General features: G+C 43.2%; 1 protein-coding gene across 1 annotated transcript in view; it reads right to left on the reverse strand.

Moving 5' to 3' along the window:
* Positions 1–26,000, reverse strand: part of rc3h1b (ring finger and CCCH-type domains 1b) — an 85,333-nt gene that overhangs the window by 7,185 nt on the left and 52,148 nt on the right. Inside the window, exons 9-18 of the mRNA XM_084326774.1 lie at positions 20,607–20,849; positions 20,088–20,302; positions 19,274–19,686; positions 17,330–17,485; positions 15,654–15,809; positions 14,773–14,995; positions 14,516–14,609; positions 12,103–12,211; positions 9,986–10,171; positions 8,512–8,615 (exon numbers count right to left, since the gene is read on the reverse strand). Coding sequence (XP_084182900.1) covers positions 8,512–8,615; positions 9,986–10,171; positions 12,103–12,211; positions 14,516–14,609; positions 14,773–14,995; positions 15,654–15,809; positions 17,330–17,485; positions 19,274–19,686; positions 20,088–20,302; positions 20,607–20,849 — 1,899 coding nt within the window. The remainder of the gene's footprint in view (positions 1–8,511; positions 8,616–9,985; positions 10,172–12,102; positions 12,212–14,515; positions 14,610–14,772; positions 14,996–15,653; positions 15,810–17,329; positions 17,486–19,273; positions 19,687–20,087; positions 20,303–20,606; positions 20,850–26,000) is intronic.

Genomic DNA, 26,000 nt, shown 5'->3' on the forward strand with positions numbered 1-26,000 from the left:
TCCGTAGTGGGAGTCAAACTGGTCAAACTAGAGGTGGTGGGCTGGGGGGCTTGAGAAAGAAGCTGGATGTTATCCTGGAGAACTCCTCCCACCCCCCCTCTATGAGGAGCTAGCCAAGATGAGGAGCACGTTCAGTCATAGGCCATGGTTAGACTAGTGTATTTGTAGCGTTTTTTTAATACGTTTTTGAATACGTTTCATGTCCCTATTACACAGAAATGCGTTTTTTGGCGTTTTTTTGTGGATACGGCTGAAACGCAAAATTGTGTTTGCGTTTTGAAGAAACGCTAAAAAACGCGCAGACAACAGCGTGTAGTCTGCATGAGCCGTTGTTGCGAAAACGCCCATGCGCAGTAGATACCATCTGCGTGCCCTTCCGGTGACAGAGAGCTGTCCCAAACCAAATAGCTGCAGGCTGCAGCTACTATGTGTTGTCAAGTTATTGTTATAAGGACCCCAGTCCAAGCTACAACAGTCTGCATTCCATTAACAATTGTTTGTATTGAGCCGTATTGTATTGTACCCATATGCAATATGTTAAAGAAAGTTTACATCCATTCATTCTGCTAGCATTACCGATTGGCACTGCCACTGGATAACATGAGCTAGTGTTAGCTATCAAACCCTGTTAGCTCAAAGCTCCTCTTTCAACTTAACAAGCATTAAACAAAATGGCCCAGTCATCTATTCACCTTTGTTTAATACACACAGCGTTGTCTCTAATGTTATCTAACCACTGATAGCTCCCGATATCATCAGTTTGGTGCTGGCTAAGTAGCGTGAGCTAACGTTAGCTTCTAGCCACAATGCTATACTGTTATAATGGCAAATTCCATTGATGTTAGCATGCAGCTAACAATGCTACCGATAGTTTTTTAGACTAAACTATCGGCTCTTGGTGGTCACTTGTGTTGATGTTAGTTTTGTTTCATCAACAAATGACAGGCAGAACACACAGTGAATGTATCCGTTTTGTTTATTGCACTTTTATTAGGCTTTGCTGAAAAAGAATTGCTGCATTGGGTAACTAGGCAAAAGATGGTGGCCGCCTTGTTGACATTTGCTTTGCAGGCACATTCAAGTTCTGATTGGTTGAAATTGCCTTCATGTTTGCCACCTACTGCCACCTACTGCTTTGGCAGTGTACTACATCAGTGTGCTCGGGTGACAAAAACGAAAAAAAACGAAAGTGTGACTTGAGGCGCACAACGTCGCGGCGAAACGCATATGACAACAATACGAAGATGAAACGAAAGGTGTAACCGCACCCATAGACTCAACCCCCACCCTGACACACCACAAAAAGTCTCAGCCAGGGGGAGCTCCAGTAGCTCACCGCGTACCTCGAACGCTATTTCGGCGTCGGGGACAACCGTGCGCGTCACGGATCTGGGGTAGCGAGTTCGACTCCCGGACAAGCCGTACTTTCTCAGAGTGTCTTTCCCCCCATCTATACCCCCATTCAACATGTTTCTGTCGGTCATACTTGACCAGAAAAAGCGACAAACGCGAAGAGAACCAGCTGACTGGTCAAAGTTTATAAAAAAAAGAAAAAAAAAGTCTCAGCCAGTCCATCATGCCAGTAGCCATCAAGGCTCCTCAACTGGGAGCATGGACTTCTGACAGGAGCTGGAGAACTAAAAGGTGGAACTGTCTGACTCTTAGGTCGCTTTCACATATAGTTTGGTGGACTCGGTGCGATTCAGGGGTGAAGTTGCAACATTGTTGCATTCTTCATTTGGTTCGGTTTGCTTTCACACTGCAATTTGTCAAGCGCACCAAACTTTCTGAACAATGTCACGCGATCGAAAAGGGCGCTCGTCTATTGGATATATGTAGAATCCCAAAAACAGGCTTCGGGGACAGCTCTACAGCACACACACATACACACCACATTATTCCCCGGAGCAGCCCAGCGCACACATACCACATTATTCTCATATATTGCTGACAGTTTTTTAACTTTGATGTGACATTGATCGATTGAAGCTCATTGCCATCATTCTCTCGCTAAACAACTTGTACACCTCGTTGTTTTTGTGAGTGGCCACAAGCAGCTGTGTAATTTGCTTGTCTGACCATATTTCAATCAGGGCTTTTACCTCCTCATTCGCCCACGAGACATTTTTCACGCATGCTTCCAATTATCAGTGTATGCTGCGGTGTTTGTTTTGTTTCCTTCTATCCAAGATGCATCGGGTCACTTCCTATATTTGGTCTTGCGTTTGGTCCGATAAGCATTCACACCACAAAAGTACGCACCAGGGTTTACTTGGAAGCGAACCGAGACCTACGTTTTCAGGCGGACCAGAGTTAGCTTTTTTGGTCCGCACCAGAGTTTGAATGAGCTTTCACACCAGCCCAAACCAAGCGGACTATCCGAGGAAACAAACTCTGGTGCGTTTAAAGCGGACCAAACAGCTCTGGTGTGAATGAGACCCTTTTCCACTGCATGGTACCTACTCGACTCTGCCTTTTCGGTTTTCCATTGCCAAAATTTGCAGATAGTACCTGGTACCGGGTACTTTTTTAGTACCTGCTTTGTCGAGGTTCCAAGCGGGTAGAAGTGATACCAGAAAAGTGACATGAAACACTGCAGACCACTGATTGGTCAGAAAAGAGAATCGTCACTACGTTATCATTGCACTACACAGGGACATCCTGCACAAAACCGCCATCTTTAAATAGCCTCGTGACAACTAAACATTAATATTCATTATTTGTTTGCAGCAAGAACAAAGTGCAATAAACAAAAAAGGAAACATTCACTTTGTATTCTGCCTCATTTATTGATGAAACAAAACCAACATCAGCACAATTCACCACCAAGAACAAAGAGTTTAGTCTCACAAAAAGATCGCAAATATTTTTTATGTGCTAATGTGACTGGGTTTTTCAATTATAACCGTTAGCATTGCGGCTAGCGTACATTAGCTAATAAGGCACTGGTATCATAGAATAGAAATACTTAAATCATCCAGAGGGAAATTTGTCACTACAAATCGGGATGATTAAAGTATTTCTATTCTATGATACGAGTGCCTTATTAGCTAAATGTACGCTAGCCGCAATGCTCATAGCTAGTGTCGAAATCCTCTATTGTCTGTGTGTCGCGTTGAAGATGACGTCATGGCGCCCTCGCTATGACAACCAGCTACACTGAGGGGGGGGGGGGGGTACTATCTGCAGTGGGAAATGAAACCAAAAGCGAGTAGAGTAGAGTCGAGTAGGTACCATGCAGTGGAAAAGAGTAGGGGTGCACGATATTGATGTTTTGACCCCGATACCGATAACTTTATGCTCCTCAAGCCCGATACCGATATTTATTGTATTATAATTTTGAAAAATAAAATATTGACGACGCTTAACAGGTTCAAAGATAACTTCACATTTATTGGCAATATCGCTTCCTCCAGGTTCTAATGTGTTGACAAAATGCCATCATGGTGAGGTGAGCTACGGAAACGCTCTCTCTCGCTCTCTCTCTCTCTACGTTCAATGATTTAAAGTGGCCAAACGTTACAATATAAATACTAACTGGATAGTTGATAAACATTTAATTTCATTATCTGAAATATTATAAAAACATTAAATCTGCTATAAGCCATTATCCCTTTGTGTGTGATTATTATTGTCTCACAGTAGTGTGTATATATTAGAGGTGGGCATAGATTAAATTTTTTAATCTAGATTAATCTATCTACAATCCTGGAGTTAATCTAGATTAAAATGGCAAAAAAAACTAAAAAAGTCTGCCGAAGGCATTCAAAATATGTGTGTTCTACCCAAATAATGACCAGAGGAGGAGATTTATCCTCGCCTCTTCATCTGAGGAGTCACTAGCTGTTCTATCTCCTTGTTCAACAGCATGAACATGTCTCTTCTTTTTGTAATTTCCAGTGTTTCTTTTAAAACCAGACTTATCGTAATTTTCTGTGCCCTTCTTATTTCTACATGCACTCTCTATGTGGCCTTTTTTTCCCACAATTACTCCAATCCATTTCTTTACACCAACATGTTGGTGCAAGATGTCCTGTTTTTCCACAACGAAAACACGGACCCTGGCCGCTTTGCCCGTCACTGACCTTGTGCACTCTACTCGTCGTTGCATGTAACTGCTGGGCTTCCTTTGATGCCATTTCCATTGTTACACTGATATTGACAGCTCTCTCCAGTGTCAAATCACTCTCGTCAGTAGTTTCTTCTGTGCACCTTCATTTCTTAATCCACACACAAGCCTGTCTCTCAATGTGTCTTTTAGTGAATCTCTAAATTCACAATGTTCAGCTCATTTTCTTAAAGCTGCAACAAACATTGTAACAGACTCTCCTTCCTCCTGGCTGCATCTGTGGACAGACGGTGTGGAGGGAGTGGAGCACAACTGTTCTCCACCACATGCTGCTCACACACACTGCTTCTGCAGACTGACTGCTCACACACTGCTTCTGCAGCACTGACTGCTCACAGGGACAATAATATTTGTCCAAATATGTTTATTAATGGGAAACAATATATTTGTCCGTAATTATATTAATCACTACAATAGTCTTAGAGTCAGAGTCTGAAATTAACCTTTTAGATTCAGACACACTATGGGCTAGATCCACAAAGAATGGATTGCACAGTGTGGGCGGCTAGGTGGTGTAGTGGGCAAGGCACTCGCCACCAGTGTGGAGACGCTAGGATTCGCGTGTTCGAATCCAGCTCTCCACATTGTTTTTCAGTTTGGCTGGTCGTCCGCAGTAATACACATTGGCCGTATTACGGGGAGGGAAAACTGAAGGGTGGGGATCGAACGTTGTGAACAAGCGACTCCTACAAGTCGGTTGGTGCGCCTGCGCAGTAGAATCAGGAAGTGTCGGGGGCAGCGTGAGACTCCCACGCGTTACTCCTCGACACTGAGAGATCGAGCTGCGCAGGTGAAAAGATGCGACTGCTGTTACCTCAAGTACCGGAGGGGACTTGTGCTATGTATGACTTAGTCCACATTGCAGCCGGCTTGTGGGAGGCAAGAAACAGCGTTCGTGACAGGGGAGGGTTGAATTGGATGATACGAAATTGGGATGGGAGAAAATATGGAAAAATGGGAGAAAAAGTGGATAAAAAAAAAAAAAAAATGGATTGCACAGTGCTAATTGCACCCTTACTTACAATTCATTATGAATTGAAAATGGGGGACCCTGATGTAAACAAGACGAAAGTGTTTCTCTGGTCTGCATCCCCTTAACAATTGTGTGTATTGAGCCGTACTGTATTGTACCCATTCTGCAATCTGTTAATAACATTTTCATTCAATCAATCACCTGCGCGCCGATTGATTGAAAATTGTGACATCAAGAGACACCAGCAAACTGAACAAGCTGGTGAGGAAGACTAGATCCGTAGTGAGAGTCAAACTGGTCAAACTAGAGGTGGTGGGCTGGGGGGCTTGAGAAAGAAGCTGGATGTTATCCTGGAGAACTCCTCCCACCCCCCCTCTATGAGGAGCTAGCCAAGATGAGGAGCACGTTCAGTCATAGACTGCTCATTAGCTCTAATGAAGTAATCAAAACGCTCAGTGTAACAGTTCCATTGCTCCACATTGTCATCAAACGGTCCAATATTTCCAATAACCCAAGCCATTTCTGTTGTAAACACTCACGATAGTCCAGTCGATCCTTCCTTTAGTGTGTAAAGTGGATTTCCTCTTCTTATAGATGTTTCCCAAGTGCCGGGCAGAGACGTGAGCTAACATGCTAACTCGCTAAGCTAACATGGTAAACAAAGCTCCCGACGGACTTCTTCTTTCTTGCATTGCGCAGATTCAGACGTCCTCATCACCGAATTGTGTTATATCCTGAGGACTTCTTAACCTCACCTGTATAACAATGATTACCGGACCACTACTTTAGTTTGACACCTTATTCAGACTACAGCTCATGTACATACGTGCAATCACTTCCTGGGACCACAGCATCACGCTGGGAACTATGGCAAGTATTTAATGACAATACATCACACTCCCAGACCCAACTTTGAGAAATAGATTAACGGCGTCAATTGTATTATCGCGCGATAACAGACCCGCGTTAACGCAGCACGTTAACGGCCCAGCTCTAGTATATACCGGTATACATTGTGTGTGTTTTTAGCTAAAGTGGATAGAAAACACAGTACTGTGCAAAAGTCTTAGGCACCAAAGAGTTTTTATATAAATTGTCTTACAGTAGATTATTTTATTTATAATAATATAAGCTGCATATAAGGAATACAACTAGGGATGCCCCGATCACGTTTTTTGCCACCGATACCGATCACCGATCGTCGTGATCCATATCGGCCGATACCGATCCGATACCGATTGTTTTTGATTAAAAAGAAATTAAAAATTATTTTATATAAAAAGTTTTTTTTTTTTTTTTATAAAATATATATATTATATAATTAGACTTGTACTTGTATTATCTGCGACTGCGAGACATCGCCACCACGCAACAAGTCAAAATGCTCACTATCTGCAAACAGCTCCACTGTCTGTGTGTACTCTAGTAGCCCAGCTCAAAAGGATTCTCCGGCGCTGCAGCGGGACCCCATTGGTAACGTTAAGTGCTTTGGTCGTTTCACATTCAGCAAGCCCTCAGCTCGAATACGCATTAAATCAATGTTATAAGACATTGATATCAAGAGCTATCTGTAGCTACTGCTAGCCGGCTAGATGACGTTAAGACAGAACTTTAGTTCAATGGGACATTTCGTTTTGAACAGTAAACGAACGTCAGCTAACGCAAGCTAACTGAGGTATGAACATGAACTACTAGACTTTCTGGATCATTTGTTGATATCAGGAGCTATCGGTAGCTAGCCGGCTAAATACCGTTAGACAATGCCTACTAAACGTGAATAGTTGACTGGGTAATTTTGTTTAAACAGTAACGATAGCTAGGTAGCTAACGTTAGCGCAGGTCGAATGCAGTGCACTACAGACTCGAGCAGAGGAGCCGCACCTCTTTGTTTACAAACTCTACACGGGGGCGGGCGGGGCTAGGGAGGAGGAGCAGCGGCAGTTTGCAGGTTGTGTGTGTCTGAGACAGACAGCGAGTGAGAGCTTCGCTTGATCGGTTTCCGCTATCGGCGAATATGACTAATTATCGGAATTCACAGATTGCATATTTATACTGAGTATCGGCCGATAACGATCGGTGGCCGATCGATCGGGGCATCCCTAAATACAACCAAATCCTCTGTCATACCATAACATTTTATCATTATTTTGCATCGTGTTGAATCGCATCGTATCGCCCCGAATCGCATTATGTTGAATCAAATCGTATCGTATCTCAACAGGGGTGAATCGTATCGCATCGCCCGGTGCTTCAAATGTATCGTTAATGTATCGTATCGTTGGCACCGTATCGAGATGCGCATCGCATCGGCCTCAGTGATGAAGATGCACATCCCTACTACAGTCGTATCGTTCTACAAAATCGTATCCATAGCATATGCGCTTATACTGTTGCAAAATGTCTGACTCATGAAAGTTCCAAGCTTTCACGGATTCTCAGGGCGCTTTCACATATGAGCTGTTTGGTCCGGACTATGGGACCAGAATTCGATAGTCCGCTTTTTTGGGTTTGTGTGAATGCGCAGTCGAACTCTAGTGCGGACCAAACACGCAAACTCGGGTCCGCCAAAAAACATAGGTCTCGGTTCGCTTCGTCGGACCAAATGCGGACCAAATATAGGAAGTCACCTGATAAACTGTGCATCTTGGGTAGAAGGGGGAAAAAAAACACTGCAGCTTATTATTATTATTACCGCAGCGCGCGGCATTCACTGCAAAACAAGCACACTGAATCTATCTATCTATCTATCTATCTATCTATCTATCTATCTATCTATGCATCTTGGGTAGAAGGAAGAAAAAACACTGCAGCTTATTATTATTATTACTGCGGAGCGCGGCATTCACTGCAAAACAAGCACACTGTGTAAACATGTCTCGTGGACAGACTTGGGCGAAGTGAAAGCACTGATCGACATATGGGCAGAAGACCAAATAAAACAGCTGCTTGTGGGCACTCACAAAAACAACGAGGTGTACAAGTTGTTTAGCGAGAGGATGGCGGTAATGGGTTATAATCGAACGATGGATCAATGCCACTCCTCTGCTACTATCACGCTTCACGCAGTTTGTGTTTTCACGCATTTCACTTCCTGAAGGGGAGGGATTTCCACTCTCCATTGTGTCCAATAGACAAGCGCCCTTTTCGACCGTGTGACATTGTTCAGAAAGTTTGGTGCGCCTGACAAATTGCTGTGTGAATGCAGACGAACCAAATGATGAATGCAACAATGTTGCAACTTCACCACCAGAACCGCACCGAGTCCACCAAAACTATATGTGAAAGCACCCTCAATGCACCTATGAAATTAAAATGATTAGGAACCTTTTGAACGCAACCACTAGATGGCGACAGTCACTACTTTCACTTGATTTATAGTATGGATTCAGGAGGGTGTGTACCTACTCACCCCAGGGCCAAAGAGATCTCCTCTAGCTGAGTCTTGTGCTCTGGCTGTCCGTTCTCTGCAGCCTTCATCTTGTACTGTTGAACCTCGTGAGCCACCTGGCTCTCCTAATGGAGAAATAGACATGTTGTTAGCTCCTGAATAGAGCTCTGGAACTATAATTATAAAGTATCTTAGAATTCAAAAGCATATAGGTTTGTATCTTACTGGATCCCAGATTCCCAGCTGTATACGTACCGCTACTCTTCACTCGCTTCATATCACAGCCGGGCAAATTAACATAGACTGAAATTTACTTTAGATCTCCCGGGCGATGTAATTTCAGTTGACTTACGCCGAAGTATCAAATATTACTTGCACATAAAATCTGGGCCACTTATCCCAAAATTGTTGAAATGGTCCAACTTTTATTTTAATTGAGTCAGTCTATACTGGGCGCTGCCATGATGAATCGAAAGCAACTTTTAATGTTCTAATCATAATGTCATCCGCCAGGAAACAGGTAATATTTAGGTAATATTCAAATGAAATGACATGACATAGGCGGCTACGTGGCGTAGTGGGCAAGGCGCTCGCCACGAATGCGGAGACGCTGGGCTCGCCTGTTCGAGCCCAGCGCTCCACATTGCTTTCAGTTTAGCTGGTCGTTCATACTAATACACATTGGCCGTATTAGGGGGTGGGAAACTGATGGGTGGGGATCGGGCGTTGTGGACAGCGACTCCTACAGGTCGGTTGGTGCGCCTGCGCAGTAGAATCAGGAAGTGTCGGGGGCAGCGTGAGCCTCCCACGCGTTACTCCTCGCCACTGAGAGATCAAGCTGCGCAGGCGAAAAGATGCGACTGCTGTTACCTCAAGTACCGGAGGGGACTTGTGCTATGTATGACTTTGCAGCCGGCTTGTGGGAGGCAAGAAACAGCGTTCGTGACAGGGGAGGGTTGAATTGGATGATACGAAATTGGGATGGGAGAAAATATAGGAAAAATTGGAGAAAAAGTGGATAAAAAAAAAATGAAATGACATGACATACCGTCGCCAGGGAGATCTAAAGTAAATTTCAGTGCATTTGCCCGGCTGTGATATGAAGCAAGCAAAGCGTAGCGGTACCTACACAGCATGGTCTCTGTGTTATAAAGACAGAGGATAGATGTAGTGCTGTGAGGCAAAAAAATTATCTATTTCATAAGATCTCCATAAAAGGGGTTGCACCCAGACACGAGGTCAGCTACATTATGCGAACATGGCCCATATTCACAAAAAGCATCTGACCAGGAACACTTGTCTTCATGACCTCATTCAAAGTTAACGGACCGAAGCAGACTCTAGATCAGTACTCCCACTTTGAGAAGCTTTATGAATAAATATGGACCATTGTTTTCCCTTTAATTCCAATTCCCTGCCTCCTACTCCACTCTCTCCTCTTCCCTCACCACCCTCTCCTCTCACCACCCTACCCACTTCTCTCCCCTCCCCTTACCATGGCCATCTCACGGTTCCTCTTGCCGATCTCCCTCTCCACCTGGTGGAGCTCCATGCTGAGCTGTTCGCTGGAGACGGCCGATGCGCTGGCACCCCCTGCTGGCCACTTGGCCTGCTGCTGGGCTGCTGCTGCTTGGCTGGGCTGGCCGGCTTCCCTGTGCATCAGCAGGGAGTTACTGGCAGCCTGGGGAGGAAGAGGAAGAATGGAAAATGTAAATCAATGAGGACATGAAGGGAAATGTGTCGCCGACTCAGGGCCGGGCTACACGGTAGAAATTTGATGGAAGGCATTACTGTCCGTTGGTTTATTTAAAAATGAGAACCTAGGGCACCCATGTGGCGACCCATGTAACGCGCTGCATCGCGAAGCGGCCGACCGGGGTTCGATTGCCGGACCCGCCGTCCTTTGCCGAATGTCTCCCCCCCGCTCTGTCTCCCGTTATTCCTCTCTCTCTCTCTCTCTCTACCGGACTGCCCGGTAGTACAAACAAATACAAATCTAAAGATTTTTTTTTGGCGTTTTATCGCTTTATTTCTACTGGGCATTCCAGTAGGGAGAGACAGAGGAGGAATGGGAGACAGAGTGAGGGGAAGACATTCGGCAAATAACGACGGGTTCGGGAATCAAACCCGGGTCGGCCGTGTCGCGGCTGAGCGTGCTATGTGGTTCGCCACTGGGGCGCCCCAAACAAATACAAATCTACCAAAAACATAATTAAAAAAAATAATAATAATTAGAACCTAACGCAATTGTGCGTTTGCAGAAACAACAGATTTGCTAACGGATGGCGACTTATCCATCAGTTACAAATGGTCATAGTCTCCAAAACATTTCTGTCCGTCAAAAACTACTACTACTACCAGTACTACTACTACTACTACCACCAGTACTACTACTACCACCAGTACTACTACTACTACTACTACCACCAGTACTACTACTACCACCAGTACTACTACTACTACCAGTACTACTACTACTACTACCAGTACTACTACTACTACTACTACTACTACTACTACTACTACTACTACCAGTACTACTACTACTACTACTACTACCAGTACTACTACTACTACTACTACTACCAGTACTACTACTACCAGTACTACTACTACTACTACTACCAGTACTACTACTACTACTACTACCAGTACTACTACTACCAGTACTACTACTACTACTACCAGTACTACTACTACTACTACCAGTACTATCAGTACTACTACCAGTACTACTACTACCAGTACTACTACTGATGTAAGTGACACTGGCACAATAACAATGACACTGGCAAAAATACTGCACTGGGACTGACCTGAAACTCTGCACTTTATATATATATATATATATATATATATATATATATATATATATATTAGGGGTTCGGTTTTGAAGTCACGGTTCGGTATTATTTTCGGTACAGTAAAAAAAAAAATGCTTTTCATTTATCTATTTATTTATTTAACTGTATTAAACAATATAAAACGAATTGGCCATAATTTACTGAGCAAACTAATGCTTACTGCTGTAACCTACTAATACAACTTAATGTAAATCTGAAGATTATTATATAGCAGATGCCTTGGACAACTGTAGCGTGTGCTTGTTTATACAGAGCCCCTTTCATGAGCAAGCCCTGCTTGAATACAGGGGCAGGGCTTGCTACAGTCACGAAAGGGGCTAGTTTATACAGAGCTGGTATGACTTGCTGGCTGAAATACGGACGAGAGGGAACTAGGTAGCGGGGCTCTATTACTTTTAACATGTGCTTAAACCCTGTGTTCTCGACAACGGAGTATGGTCGCAGATCTGCTGCTATAAAAACACATATGGCGTTTGTTATTGCTTTGGCCCGGTCTGAATTAATAGCGAGATGCTGCTTGAATGCCACGGGGAGCTGGGTTTGCTTCTTCGGTGTACCAGTGACGAGCAATAAATCGGGGAAAAAACAGACATCATTTAGTGGATCCTGAGCAAGATGAATAAAGGAAAAGGAGCTTACTCACTGGTGCTCCACCAACATGGCTTGTAATCCGGCTTGTAATCGAGACAACATTGCTAATTTAGTTAGTTCTAGGCGTGTGTGTGTGTAAGAGAGAGAGCACACTCACCTCCATGCTGTGTATTTGGGTCTGTTGGTTGATCTGCTGGTTGATCTGCTGGTTGACCTGCTGCAGCTCAATCTTCAGCTGCTCTCTGTCTGAGGCCGCCATGGGCAGGCTGGAGGAGGAGAGAGACATTCACTTACTACTACTACTACCAGTACTACTACTACTACTACCAGTACTACTACTACTACTACTACCAGTACTACTACTACTACTACCAGTATTACTACTACTACTACTACTACCAGTACTACTACTACTACTACTACTACTACTACCAGTACTATTACTACTACTACCAGTACTACTACTACTACTACTACCAGTACTACTACTACTACTACTACTACCAGTACTACTACTACTACTACTACTACCAGTACTACTACTACTACTACTACTACCACCAGTACTACTACTACTACCAGTACTACTACTACTAGTACTACTACTACTACTACTACTACTACTACCAGTACTACTACTACTACTACTACTACCACCAGTACTACTACTACTACTACTACTACTACCAGTACTACTACTACTACTACCACCAGTACTACTACTACCACCAGTACTACTACTACTACTACCACCAGTACTACTACTACCACCAGTACTACTACTACTACTACTACCAGTACTACTACTACTACTACTACCAGTACTACTACTACTACTACTACTACTACCAGTACTACTACTACTACTACTACCAGTACTACTACTACTACCAGTACTACTACTACCAGTACTACTACTACTACTACTACCAGTACTACTACTACTACTACTACTACCAGTACTACTACTACCAGTACTACTACTACTACCAGTACTACTACTACTACCAGTACTATCAGTACTACTACCAGTACTACTACTACCAGTACTACTACTGATGTAAGTGACACTGGCACAATAACAATGACACTGGCAAAAATACTGCACTGGGACTGACCTGAAACTCCGCACTTTACACTTTATATATATATATTAGGGGTTCGGTTTTGAAGTCACGGTTCGGTATTATTTTCGGTACAGTAAAAAAAAAATGCTTTTCATTTATCTATTTATTTATTTAACTGTATTAAACAATATAAAACGAATTGGCCATAATTTACTGAGCAAACTAATGCTTACTGCTGTAACCTACTAATACAACTTAATGTAAATCTGAAGATTATTATATAGCAGATGCCTTGGACAACTGTAGCGTGTGCTTGCAAGCCCTGCTTGAATACAGGGGCAGGGCTTGCTACAGTCACGAAAGGGGCTAGTTTATACAGAGCTGGTATGACTTGCTGGCTGAAATACGGACGAGAGGGAACTAGGTAGCGGGGCTCTATTACTTTTAACATGTGCTTAAACCCTGTGTTCTCGACAACGGAGTATGGTCGCAGATCTGCTGCTATAAAAACACATATGGCGTTTGTTATTGCTTTGGCCCGGTCTGAATTAATAGCGAGATGCTGCTTGAATGCCACGGGGAGCTGGGTTTGCTTCTTCGGTGTACCAGTGATATTCACATTAGGGTGATGCCGTTTCAAATGCGTGATAAAGTTCACAATAAAGTTGAACAATGCCGGCAACGTAGCCCCTTTCGTGACTGTGATGCAAGGCTTGCATCACAAGTGTGCATCACAGTCACGAAAGGGGCTAGCCGGCACGTAGCTTTAGTGCGATCCACCTGTCTTTGTCTTCTAGCTCTGGCTGGTCAGTTAGTATTGACTCGCCATACTAAGGCTAATATGCTATGCTGAATTACAGCTCTCGTTCAGTGTAGCTGCACGCTGCGTGGGATGAACAAACAACATCCGGTTAGTTGTGCACGTTATATTAGGGCCGGGGGGATTTAAGTTCCGCAAAAAAAGGTTCCATACCGTTGCAATCGTTCGGTGCACAGCGTGTACTGTACCGGAGGACCACATTGAGGCGGTACAGTACGTATCCGCGTACCGTTACACCCCTAATATATATATATATTCAAATGATTAATCCTGCACTGCACTGTCTTTGTCCTGTGTCTGTTGTTGCTGTTGTTATGTGAACAGAAAATGTATGGAAAAATGCATACTCTGTAACGCTGAAACAATTACCAATGTGGTTACACATTATGGCTAAAGGAATCTGAATCTACTACCACCAGTACTACTACTACTACTACCACTACCACTACCACTACCACAACTACAACTACTACTACTACTGCTACTACCACCACTACTACTACTGCTACTACCACCAGTACTACTACTACTACTACTACCAGTACTACTACTACTCGTATTACGCCCACTGGATGTGATTACCCAACACTTTCATTATACAGATGATGTGAATATTATTGCAAAGTATCATCAATGGTATCATAGCGGTGCTGAGATGATGTAAGATCGGGCAAAGGTCTCACCGTTCACTGAAGTGTCCCTGAGAGGAGGAGCCAGTTTGGTGGGAGGGGTAGGAGGCTCCACCCCATCCTCCGTGGTTCCCATACGAGTACTCTGCTGAGGGAAGGGGGGGCAGGAACACAGTGTTAGACCTCCCATGATCAAAGGAGGAAATGGTTGAACAACAATGACTTTAGACTAAGGTGGCCAGAATAAGATTGTAAACAGTGACTGAACTAAGTGGGAATGAATCAATGGTCATTACAACATGGTCCCTCACCAGCCATAGCCATGTGTTTAGAGTTTGGGTTCTGGGGTGTGGAGGCCATAGCCTGGATTGGGCCAGTGGTCTGGTAGCCCGTCTTGGAGGTGCGGGAAATGGCCCCGAATCGAGATACGGTGGGCTGGGGGCCGAACGGAATGATGGGGTCATCATCCTTCACTTCTGCCCCCCTCCGAGGAGCCTCCATAGAGGGTTCCCTCATACCCTTAGCCTCCACATTCTACAGAGAGTGAGAGAGAAGAACAGTTCAGCGAGTGAGAAAACAGAAAAAGTTTACTTTGGAACAGACTGAGAGAGGGAGGGAGCGACTGGGAGAATGGACACTACATTGTCACTCTCACTTACTAGATCAGACAATGGTGTATCTTACAAAACAGTGATTAAAAGCGATCAAGATCTTGAAAACACAAAAAAAAAGATTACGGCCTATACTATCCAATCCAATCCAATCTACTATGCCTATACTACTATGTACTATGCTTATACTACTATACCAGCGGTTCTCAAACTACGGGTCGCAACTCAAAGTGAGGTCGCAGGTAGGTGAGTGGGGTCGCGCATTGAAAAAAATAAAACGACGAGCCCCTTATAATAAACACAGTATTCCAATACACATCTCACTACATCCTGCGCATGTAATTGCGGTGGCCATGTCTGTTCTTTTGTGAGTCAATGTGTACTCAGATATTTGTGATCGGCACCGTCTCTTAACTAAAGCACTTACGGGGGGGGGGGGGCTTTCCAGGCCAAGCATATAAAGCTGATTTGATTCATTTAGGACAGGTATTGTAACCTGGACACCAGAGGCGTACCCTCTTACTGACCTTTGGATAAAAGCATCAGCTGAAGGACTGAAAATAAATGTAAAAAGGCCTCACCATCATCTCCATGGAGCCGGGAGCCATGACGTCTTTGGGCTTGGCGTCCTTGGTGCCGATGTAGGAGCCGATGGTGTCACAGGACCAGGGGGAGTACTGCCCTGCGTAGTCCGGCTCTCTGCATTTCCCAAAGGCTTTGGAACTCTCTTCACCATACTGTAGGTACACAACACAAAGAGAGGCGTTCCAAACCAATCCCACCAACGGCAAGTATCGGGTAAGCCCAATCAAATTCAGATCCTTTTTTGTTAAAAAGAATTAATGAAACCCATTAAGGGACAGCTGTGATGTGGGCAATTTCTGTCTTTAACCCTGAGGCCCTCTGTTGCAAAATTACCAAAAAAAAAATAACACATTTACCTAGTCAATGGGTCCTGTTGTTAAGCCTCACAATACTATTGGATAGTAAATGTGTTTATAGGTCCCACATTCTGGCCTCTGAAGTTGCTAATGTCAATTTAATTTGGGCCTCACAGGGTTAAAGAGAACCATTTAATTACTTAATTTATTTACTTTAATATACTTTAAGTGCAGTGTTGCTGCTATATTATCTAGGAAAATATAAATATCGGATCTGGACTCAGTATCGGCAGATACTCAATCAATATTAAATTACTTGGGATTTGGAGCAGAAAAACAGGACATGCCTACCAATTTTCAATCATTCTACAACCAAGTCATAACTCTACTACGTCACGATACTGCAACCCTTAACACTTTCAGAGCCAAAGCTTAATCTTGATTTACCGCTTGAATGCCCACCATCCACTTCAATGTTGGCGTCAATAACGCCTAATCTATGTTTTAAATTATGGCTATGTGTCTAATCTGCCTGTCGCTTATCAATGACTCGTTTTCCAGTCAACATTGTCGAAGCGGATTGTTTTTTTATCTGTTCATTTTCGTTTTATAGCATTTTGAAAAGCCCTCGTTTTCAAGGAAAAGATAAATATTCAATGATAATCGCCCTTTACCGGAATATTCTAGAATACACAAAAACGTCATTTTTCGGCCTATTTATGAATAGTTTTCAAATAAACGCTAGATTATCGATAGTATATGTGTATGTGCACGCTAAATAGGCGATCTGAAAAATCGATTCTCTGATTTCCTCAAAGCGATCGCGCACAGACAGACACATCACACATAGGGCAAACGCTGAGATCTCAGCAAATACAACTGATTATCCCAAGACTTGTAAAATAGATTCCTTACCTCAGATCAGATGTTCTCCAAAAAGATCATTCCAATTCCTGATCGCCATTCGAAAAATTGATCGCTTTTATTGATCCAACGCTACATACTGTACATATGTATTCAACGCTGTTCTGAGGCTCCACAATGAATCCGATCGGCTCGGGTTACATGCCTGAGAAGTAAAATGTGGATTCCGGATTTTTCTTTTCTCATCCATTTTCATTGAGTCCATTCCAAAAGGGCGCATTACCATCTGGGAGATGATAGGGGGCGGTTTTTTCACATCTGAGCTCCTACAGGGGCTATTTACCAACGGGAGACTCGGTTGATGAAATATGAATTCAGATCGCTAATAAAAAAAATAAAACGCTAATTGTCGTCGTGGGCATTCAGGCATTGGGCTGATAAAACGTGTTATGTCGTTTTGGGCATTGAAAGTGTTAACAGTAGGGCAAACAAAAATGTGGATGTAGCTTTACCTCTGGGTAGTCACTGGGGAAGGTGTGGGAGAGGGTTGGGGAGGCTGCGAAGGGCGGTGGAGAGATGACCTTCCTCTCCTCTAGCTGTGATATCAACTCCTGTCGGCGGCGATGCAGGTAGTCCAGACTGGGGTGGGAGCGGCCGTACTGTGGTTCCTGACACAAACACGCACAGGAATACAAATGTCATCACTAGGAGGTGGAATGGTTCACACAAAATCAAGAGTTCGGTTCATATCACTGTTTTGGTTTTGGTGCGGTTCAGCGGGGAGAAAATAAATTCCATTGTTAATAATTTTTTTTTTTTTTTTTTTTTTTTTTAAATAGTTTAGCCTTCAATGCATTAGCTGAAAACATAAGGAACACATACTTGCCTATTATAGGTGGCTTTCATAAGGGTCTGAATACGTTTATTTTTTTCTCATTCCAGTGTAATCAGAGAGTTGTGGGCAGTCTGGTAACTTTGCTCTGAAGTAGGGTTGCCACGGACAACACCAGTATTATCAGTAACATCTGACATTTGACAAAATTACACTCTCTGTAGAGCGCTTACTTATCTTTAACGTTATGTGGTTACATTGATCCGCTGTGTCTGTCCGTCTACATCTGTTCTTAATTCATTTTCAAATGAGGCGTATCCATTTGTTGAACAGACAGAGTTGACATTAAAGACAAACCAATTATTTAGTGCATCGCACAAACAAACTTGTGCTGGTCTGGACTGGTCATCTGAGCTTCTCTCCAGTCAAGCTGCTGCAGGATTTAAATCCAAAATATTACTAAATTAAAATCTAGTAATCTAGCCTTTTTTCTCTGCTTCGCGTTAAGTTAAATCTACTCTAGAAGTGAATGTGAAAATTAAGCGACTCTGTATGGTGTCCCTGCTGCACAGACCTAAGTTCTTCTGTCCGTGTGGACACTTTCAGTTTATAATGTTGTCTGACTGAACACAGTAATAGTGTCATCACCGACTACTGTGGCAAGCCTAGTCTGGAGTCTATCCTTCGGTGTAGCCTATAGTGGACACAATGGATAATTCTTGGACAATTCTGCGTCATCTGTTCCAGGTTTGGAAATAACCTGTTGCTGAAGTGACTATGAGAGGCAATATTAATGCGTGGCTCGATGTTATGCACTGAAATAACAAACGTTGCTGCATTGGGCTTAGTTTGCTATGAATAACAACATTAAGGATTTTGTTATGCCCTGTCGGAATCTAAATGCAGAGGTTGTTTTGTGTAAATACTTTGAAGTGAATATGTTTTTGGAGCGGTATGACCTGACCCATAACGTTAAATTTATCGACACTCACAGTGCGCAATTCTCACAAAAAAATACAAAATCCGTAATGCAGCAGACTTAAACGATGCTAGAGAATATTATGTGATACCGCTAGTCTTGACCACTTAAAGTTACCAGTAGTCTAATTTAGCCATTTCCGAGACAAACTGACTGACGCAGCTGCACTCACCACCTCGCCTGGACACTTGGTTTTGGATTTAAATGCAGCGGGCATGAATTACTAATGTTACTGAACTTAGTATTCCTTATTCTTAGTGTTGTAGGACAGTAAATGGAAATGGTCAAAGGCCAGTTATACAAACAAAAGCACCCCATATACATCCCAGGAGTGATGCAATAGGCTACAGCAAAGGGTTCCACAGCACCAAAGCAAACCGAATGGTTTCTAGGTGCCATGAACCGTGGTGGTCGAACCAAACAGTTTTCCATCACTAGTCATTACATCATTAGTCTCATCTCTATGCTAGGGGTTGTAGGGTTACAAGAACCGTGTGAGCACACATACACACACATAAAACCAAGTCTTACAAGAAATTAAAAAATTATATTTGCCTAGTACATAAAAGCCAAATAGAGGCCATTGTTGGAAAAAGGTGGAAATAAAAGACTATTATGAGGAACAAACAAAAAAGCCAAACTCACTCTGGTATAACCCCTCATGGGTGGAGGCTGGCTGCCCTGTGGGTAGTAGCCCTCTGGTGGGTACCTGTCGCGGGTAGTTTCAGGGTGATAGAGTGAACCACCTTGCCCTGACGAGGGAGGGGGTACATCCAGAGGCGCCGGGCTCATCCTAACTAGGTCGTCCCTCTGAGAGGGGTACGGCTGGGGGGGAGGCGGAGGGCCAGGGTAGGGGCCATGGCGACCCCGGTTGTCATAGTGTGGAGGTGGAGGGTAAGAGAAGGGAGGGCCGGAGTGGGGTGCTTGATAGGGGCGCTCTGGAGGGCCATAACCAGGGTAGGGGTCCCGATAAGGGGGTCCGGCAGGCTCACCGGGGGGTGGAGCATTGCGGATGTAACCCTGGGGGACGTACTGTGGTGGCTGTTGGTAGGGGTAACCTGTGGGAGACATGACGACTCTAATAAACATCCATTTTACAAGTTTTTGATTTAATTACAATTTCCCATTTCAAATATATTGTTCCATGTCTATCACACCTTGCTTGGAGGCATGTTGCTGTGTATGAATGTTCTATAAACCGGAATTTTTCAATAATTTGACCTTGCTCCGAAAGAAAACATTATTCTATATATATGCTGGTTGTTCGTAAAGGTAATTTATTTTGTTTACATAATGTGCAATAACAGATATTCGAATGGTTCGAACCTATGTGTTTTTTTAGAAGGACTAGTCGAATGTAATTTCTGGTAAATTTTGACGGCCCTAGTGTACACAGGAAAAAATGTCATCACTTCTCCAGGCTGGTTAGAAAGCAACAGAGGCTCGTCGGAACCCTCACCTGTGGGGTACTGCGAGGGCTCATACTGTGAAGCAGATGGGGGTGGGCGAGTCTCTGGGTAGTACATCTCTGGCAGCTGCTGCTGCTGGGGGTACATTGGGGACCCTCTGGAGACCACGGGCATCTGCTTCACACCAGAGAGGTGGTCCGCAGCCCTGGGGTGGGACATGGCATGGGGTGGCAAGGGCATGCCAGGTTTGGGTAAACAGTCCAGACTGCAAGAGAAAACGCAGGAAGAGAAACTAAAAGACAGAACAAGACACTGTAAAACATACTAGTATATTTTATATATATATATATTATTATTAAAATATAAATGGTAGGCAATTGACCCATCTCAAACCCGCCCTCTTTTCTTGATCTTCCAATCGCTTCCCTTGGACAAACAATATACAGTTTGTCAGAGGGAAGTTGTGGCAGTTGTGATGAGAGGATAAAGAAAAGAGGCCGGGGTTTGATATAAGTCAATCTAATAGAACAAGTGCTACTGGAACCAGCGCCATGATAAAAAGCACTCACGAGTCAGGGGGCGATCCAGGGGCACTGGGGCTCCCTCCATCCATCTTGACTGGCTTACGCAGCAGGTCATAAGCGCCTACGTCAGTGCCGCGCGGGATGAGCTGAGGCATCTGTAAACCACTGCCATTAGTGAGGGGCGATGGCTTCCGGGTCACCGCCACGTCTAGGGGAAGGCCGTCGTCTGGCATGAGGCCCCCTGCGCCAGGGAGGCGAGCCGCCAGGCGCTTGTTCATCTTACGATACCTGGAGAACATAACGTGTTTGGACAATGTAATACAAGAAACACCATATACTAACAGGCATAAACTGAACAGAAATCGAATAAATGTAATTTCAAGCAAAAATACAATGCCCCGATTATGGGCAGTTTTTTAGGGGGATTTTCACTTGTACAAATCAGGCAGATACTTTTCAAGCTGTCTTATGAATCATAGTTATAAAACACAACACATTTCTGAGCTACGGCGCTTCAAAGAAACCGGAACCTTTTCTCTTGTCATGTGTAATGAATACATTACCCAGAAAGCCATGTAACCACCCCCTGACTTGACACATTCAGGCCATGTCCAGAGTCCAGACTAAGACGATTTTGTCACACGGAACTGTGTTCTGGCAGTCTGAAGACAGTACTTTTTGATACCAGCCTCCAGAGTGCGCAACTCTGAAGACGCCTGAGACGCCCCCCCCCCATTGCGTCACCATATTTACAAGCGGTACGCGGCTTCTCCTGAACCGATGACGCGAGGCGCACACACATGCATGCTCACACATGCGCTGTGCTCTCCGTCTGAAGCGGAGCGGGGCTCTGCTGTGCTTACACTTGATGCAATACACGATACTAACTAGAGATTAGCGTCACATAGCTGGCCTTTTTCTGAAAACCCAAGCACATATTGTTCCATAGCATACGCCTTCAGTTGATCATGACAAATCCTCTCTTACCTTGACGATTAAAAAGCCTCCATAATTTAGTAAATAAAGCTGTAGCCAGCCAGCTAGCATTGATGCTATTCAAAATGCTATCCACATTAGCTACATAGCTAACCAACTAAATACAATACAGTGGTATCCTGAGGTAATGTTAAATACAACGTTTGCTAGTCGAAATGACTGGACACACACAGGGACAAGTTAAACATCAATCAATTAATTTATTCCAACAGGTAGTTTGAGCTGCATGTGAGCCGAGGTATCTCCTCTCCGTTGGAAACTAATGACGTTACGTTAGCTCGAAAAGCACAGAACCGGCCGACACAAGTTAAGCTGCTAGCAACAGACACTATAACACTTCCGGTCGGGGTTTTTCAAAATAAAACAGTAAATTTGTGGCATGCACTTATTATCTTGAGACGTTTTTGTTTTTACGGAAACCTAAAAACGAAACAAAACGGATCAAAATTGTTTTAGTCTGGACAAGGCCTCAGTCTGAGAGCAGCCCTTTGTTAGTCTAATGACTTGTGACCCAAGTCAAGTCAAGTCAAGAGTTTTATTTGTCACGGCATACAAGTATACAGTAAAATGCGGGGGGTCTTGCCCACAACGATTGTGCATAATACAATAATAATAATATAATAAGAATCCAATCCAAGACCCCCGCCATCAGCTCAATGACTATGCAACACTAACACCAATCTATGAAATCATAGCACTGATTGGAGACCAAATAAGTGATGTAGTCAAACAGGTGAAACAAGCTAAGTTACAATCATAAAACACAAAATTGTTACAAATCTTAATTTCAACTTCGGGTGGAATCTCCTTTGGGGTGGAATTCCATAACATGCGACAAGTACAAGCAACTCATAATAAGCTTTATCCCCAAACAAGTAGACTAAGCTCTATCTGTTGTTTTTAGAGACATGATCATAAGGAGGCGTTTGTCATAATGAGTCTCCTGACCAATTTAAAACCAAGCATGAATCGATCAGAGCTTCCGACACAGTGGTATGATCACTTTTCCGTGACCATCCGTGGATTACCAGAGGTATTATGTGGTGCGGGCGCACACACACACTAAACAAGTAGACTAAGCTCGATCTATACACGATCATAATGAGGCATTTGTCATAATCAAGAGTCAAGTCAAGAGTCACTTTATTGTCCCATCAGCTGGGAAATTTGTCTTGGGCTTATACCCACAGACATGATGCAACTGACTCCAAACAGAGGAGAAGCGAGGTAGCCCGGGTCGCAGCAGAGCAGCACCACCGGAAGCCGCCAGTCTCCTGAACAATTTAAAACCAAGCATGAGTCGATCAGAGCTTCCAACGCGGCGGTATGATCACTTTTCCATGACCATACGCGAATTCCCGGAGGTATTATGCGGTGCGCACACACAGACACACACACACAAAGGGAGAGTGAAAGTACTCAACCCCTCCCCTACGACAAGTGTAGTTCTTTAGACAGCAAGGGAAATTATACAGCCGGACAAGTTAACAATAATTAAACCATTTACAAGTCGTATTACATTTAGCAAATCGCTGCTGTCGGGACAAAACCTCATAACTCCATTTTTTTATTTATTTTTTTATTATATAAATCAACTCCGTAGATCATCCTCCATATGTGTGTGTGGGTTTTACAAAGTTTAAACAATGGGAAAGCATTAAACCGATCATCTGTCTAAACCTCCTAACTCTATTCACCCTCAAATCTGTGTTAGTTTTTTTCATCTGCTGAAAAGTTGGGTTTTTGGAGTTATGAGGTTTTGTCCCGACAGCAGCGAAATAAGGAAACAGATGGAGAACATTTCAAAGCACTAGAAATCGTGAATATCAAATTTGTTGACCTAATTCTGAATCGTGCAACATTTTCGGCATTTATGAAAAATCCTCAGAGGACGTTTTCACACCTTTTCGAGCCTCAGGGGGTTAAACCATTATAAATGGTAAATGGACTGCATTTATGTAGCGCCTTTATCCAAAGCGCTTTACAACGTATGCCTCACATTCACACACTGACGGCGGAAACAACAATGCAAGGTGCCAACCCAGGGCTCCAGACTAACTTTTTACATTGGTTGCACCAGTGCGCCTAACTTTTTCATTTAGGTGCACCCAAAAATGTTCGCCGCGCCTCTTGCCGCTGCAATAATACATTTTAAGCGTTACCGTTTGTCAGTTCCCATACACATTAGTAATTTCTTAATATGTTATGTAAATTATTGTAAACAGGAATAAAAGGTACAGATAAATGTTTTTCCCTTATTTAAATCACAAACAAGAAATTGTCATATGACACACAGCAGGTCTTAAAGTTCAGACAAATGGCTTTCAAACTAATTGTCTCACAAAATTCCACTGGAGCTTAAACATTTTAATAAGATTGCAATAACCTCAATTGTTTAGAAGGGGGGAAAAAGTGCTGTGCTTGACTTGGCAGCATAGACTACTATGAAAAAATAAACATTGTATTAGTTAGCAAAGTCCAATCCTTCACTTTTTTATGTCTATTTTAACACATTCAGCTCAGCTCCAGTAGCCTAAATCCAGGTTGTATGTCTATTACTCATTATTATTATTATTACTCAACATTAAAACTGAAAATGTTATTGAAAAAATAAAACGTAATAATAACAGATTCCATAGTTAGGGCCCTATATGCTTATTGAATCTATTTGAATAGCCTAATAACTATTTAAATGTGTTGCTTGTCTTATTTCTGCTTAAACTGGAGTTATTATATAATAACATTGCTGTACCTTTTGCATGTGCATGCTCCACCTCGATGTAGCCAATTAGTATATTGATAGGTCTCCCGTTGCGCAATATGCGGCTGTAGACGAGCTCGCACTCCTTTGCAGAGATGTCTGTATCTCCATCGATCATGGAGCTCATGTAGATGTTCTCCACGATCTGAAGGGACGTCTTCTTTTTTAATGCGTCTGCAATCACTTCTATGAACTGGGCACAGGCAGTGTCGTTGCTGTACGTCGGGTTGACGTTTAAGCAGTTTTTTCTCATTAGGGTGATCTGCGATTTGAATTTAGTAAACGCCAGCTCTTCTTTTGCGATATTATAAGCAGTGTTGAATTTGATTTTCATTTCTTCCTCCTCGCTTTTTCTATTTGCCGCCGTCTGGCGCTGAAATGCTTCGTGGAGAGGCACTGTTGATGTGCTGGCAACACACCCGTCACGACACAGTATGTGTTTTTTGGAGACACTATGCTTTTTTAATGTTTCAAAGGCAGATATTTTAATTTTTTGAGAACGCACATGGCCGGGAAAAAGACGCTACACACACACACACACACACAGACAGACCTGCATGGGAACTACCAATCCCCCAAATCAAGAATGTTTAAGATGAATGAAGTAAGATTTTGATTATTTGAAATATGGCCTGTGTAGACTAAACTATGCACAGAATTATGTCAGTCTACAAGGTCCGGATTCTACATGGTCCGGCAATGTAGACCTTGTAGACTCCACTACAGACCAATTATCAGTGAATGTTCATGCATTTTTAAGAAGGGCAACTTCCACAAAAAAACAAAGAACTCACCAAAACATCTCAGTAGCACCTTATCTAAATGTTATATTTCATATATGGAGATTCATATTTATTTATGTATTGCATGCATTTCTACATTTTATTTCCTATTTTGTTTATTCATCCCAGTATCTTTCTTTCTTATGTGTGGAATTCTACAAGGCGCGCGCGCACACACACACACACACATACACTTACATTTAGTCATTTAGCTGACGCTTTTATCCAAAGCGACTTACAAGTTCTGTACGACAAGACAGCAAGAAGGGTACAACTCTATCAGCTGAGTAACAATGTTCATCAAAGTGTTGCGTGTTACAGTGTAGGTTAGTTTATTAGGACAAGTGCATGACAGTAAGGTTAGTCACTGTTAGATTTTTTTTTTTTTTTTTTTTATCATTTCAGATAATGGTTGAAGATGAGCGTGGAGCAAACAGATTCCTATTATGGGATGTTGAAATATGCGATCCATCTCCAGGTTGTATAATAGTATATACGTCCAAATCATGTTGTTTATCGAGTTATTGGTAACGGATCGCTATCCATTGTGTCGCGCTCGAGTCCCGGGACCTATAGCGAGTGATCGGACCGAATTTGGATGAGCACCAGTTTCCGTTTCCGGTTTGGGCGATCCGCCGATCGGCCACCAGATGGCGCTCTTGAACCGTTGGAGAGTTGAGAGGGGATCAACAGTATATCTCAAGTCTCCGCGGGAGAAATATGATTGCGATCACAGATTTTTGAAATATTGATCTCAATGACGTGTTACGGCGTCATTGGCAGAATTAACATGGCGGGGAATGACGTGTTAAGGCGTCTTTGGCGATTATAGTGTTAATGATCATGGATTGGATAATGAGAAGAACAGTTGGACAAGGCGAGAATGGAATCAGATGGAAG

The sequence above is a fragment of the Notolepis coatsorum genome (assembly GCF_963971535.1).
Source record: "Notolepis coatsorum genome assembly, chromosome: 13".
NCBI classification, from domain to species: domain Eukaryota; kingdom Metazoa; phylum Chordata; class Actinopteri; order Aulopiformes; family Paralepididae; genus Notolepis; species Notolepis coatsorum.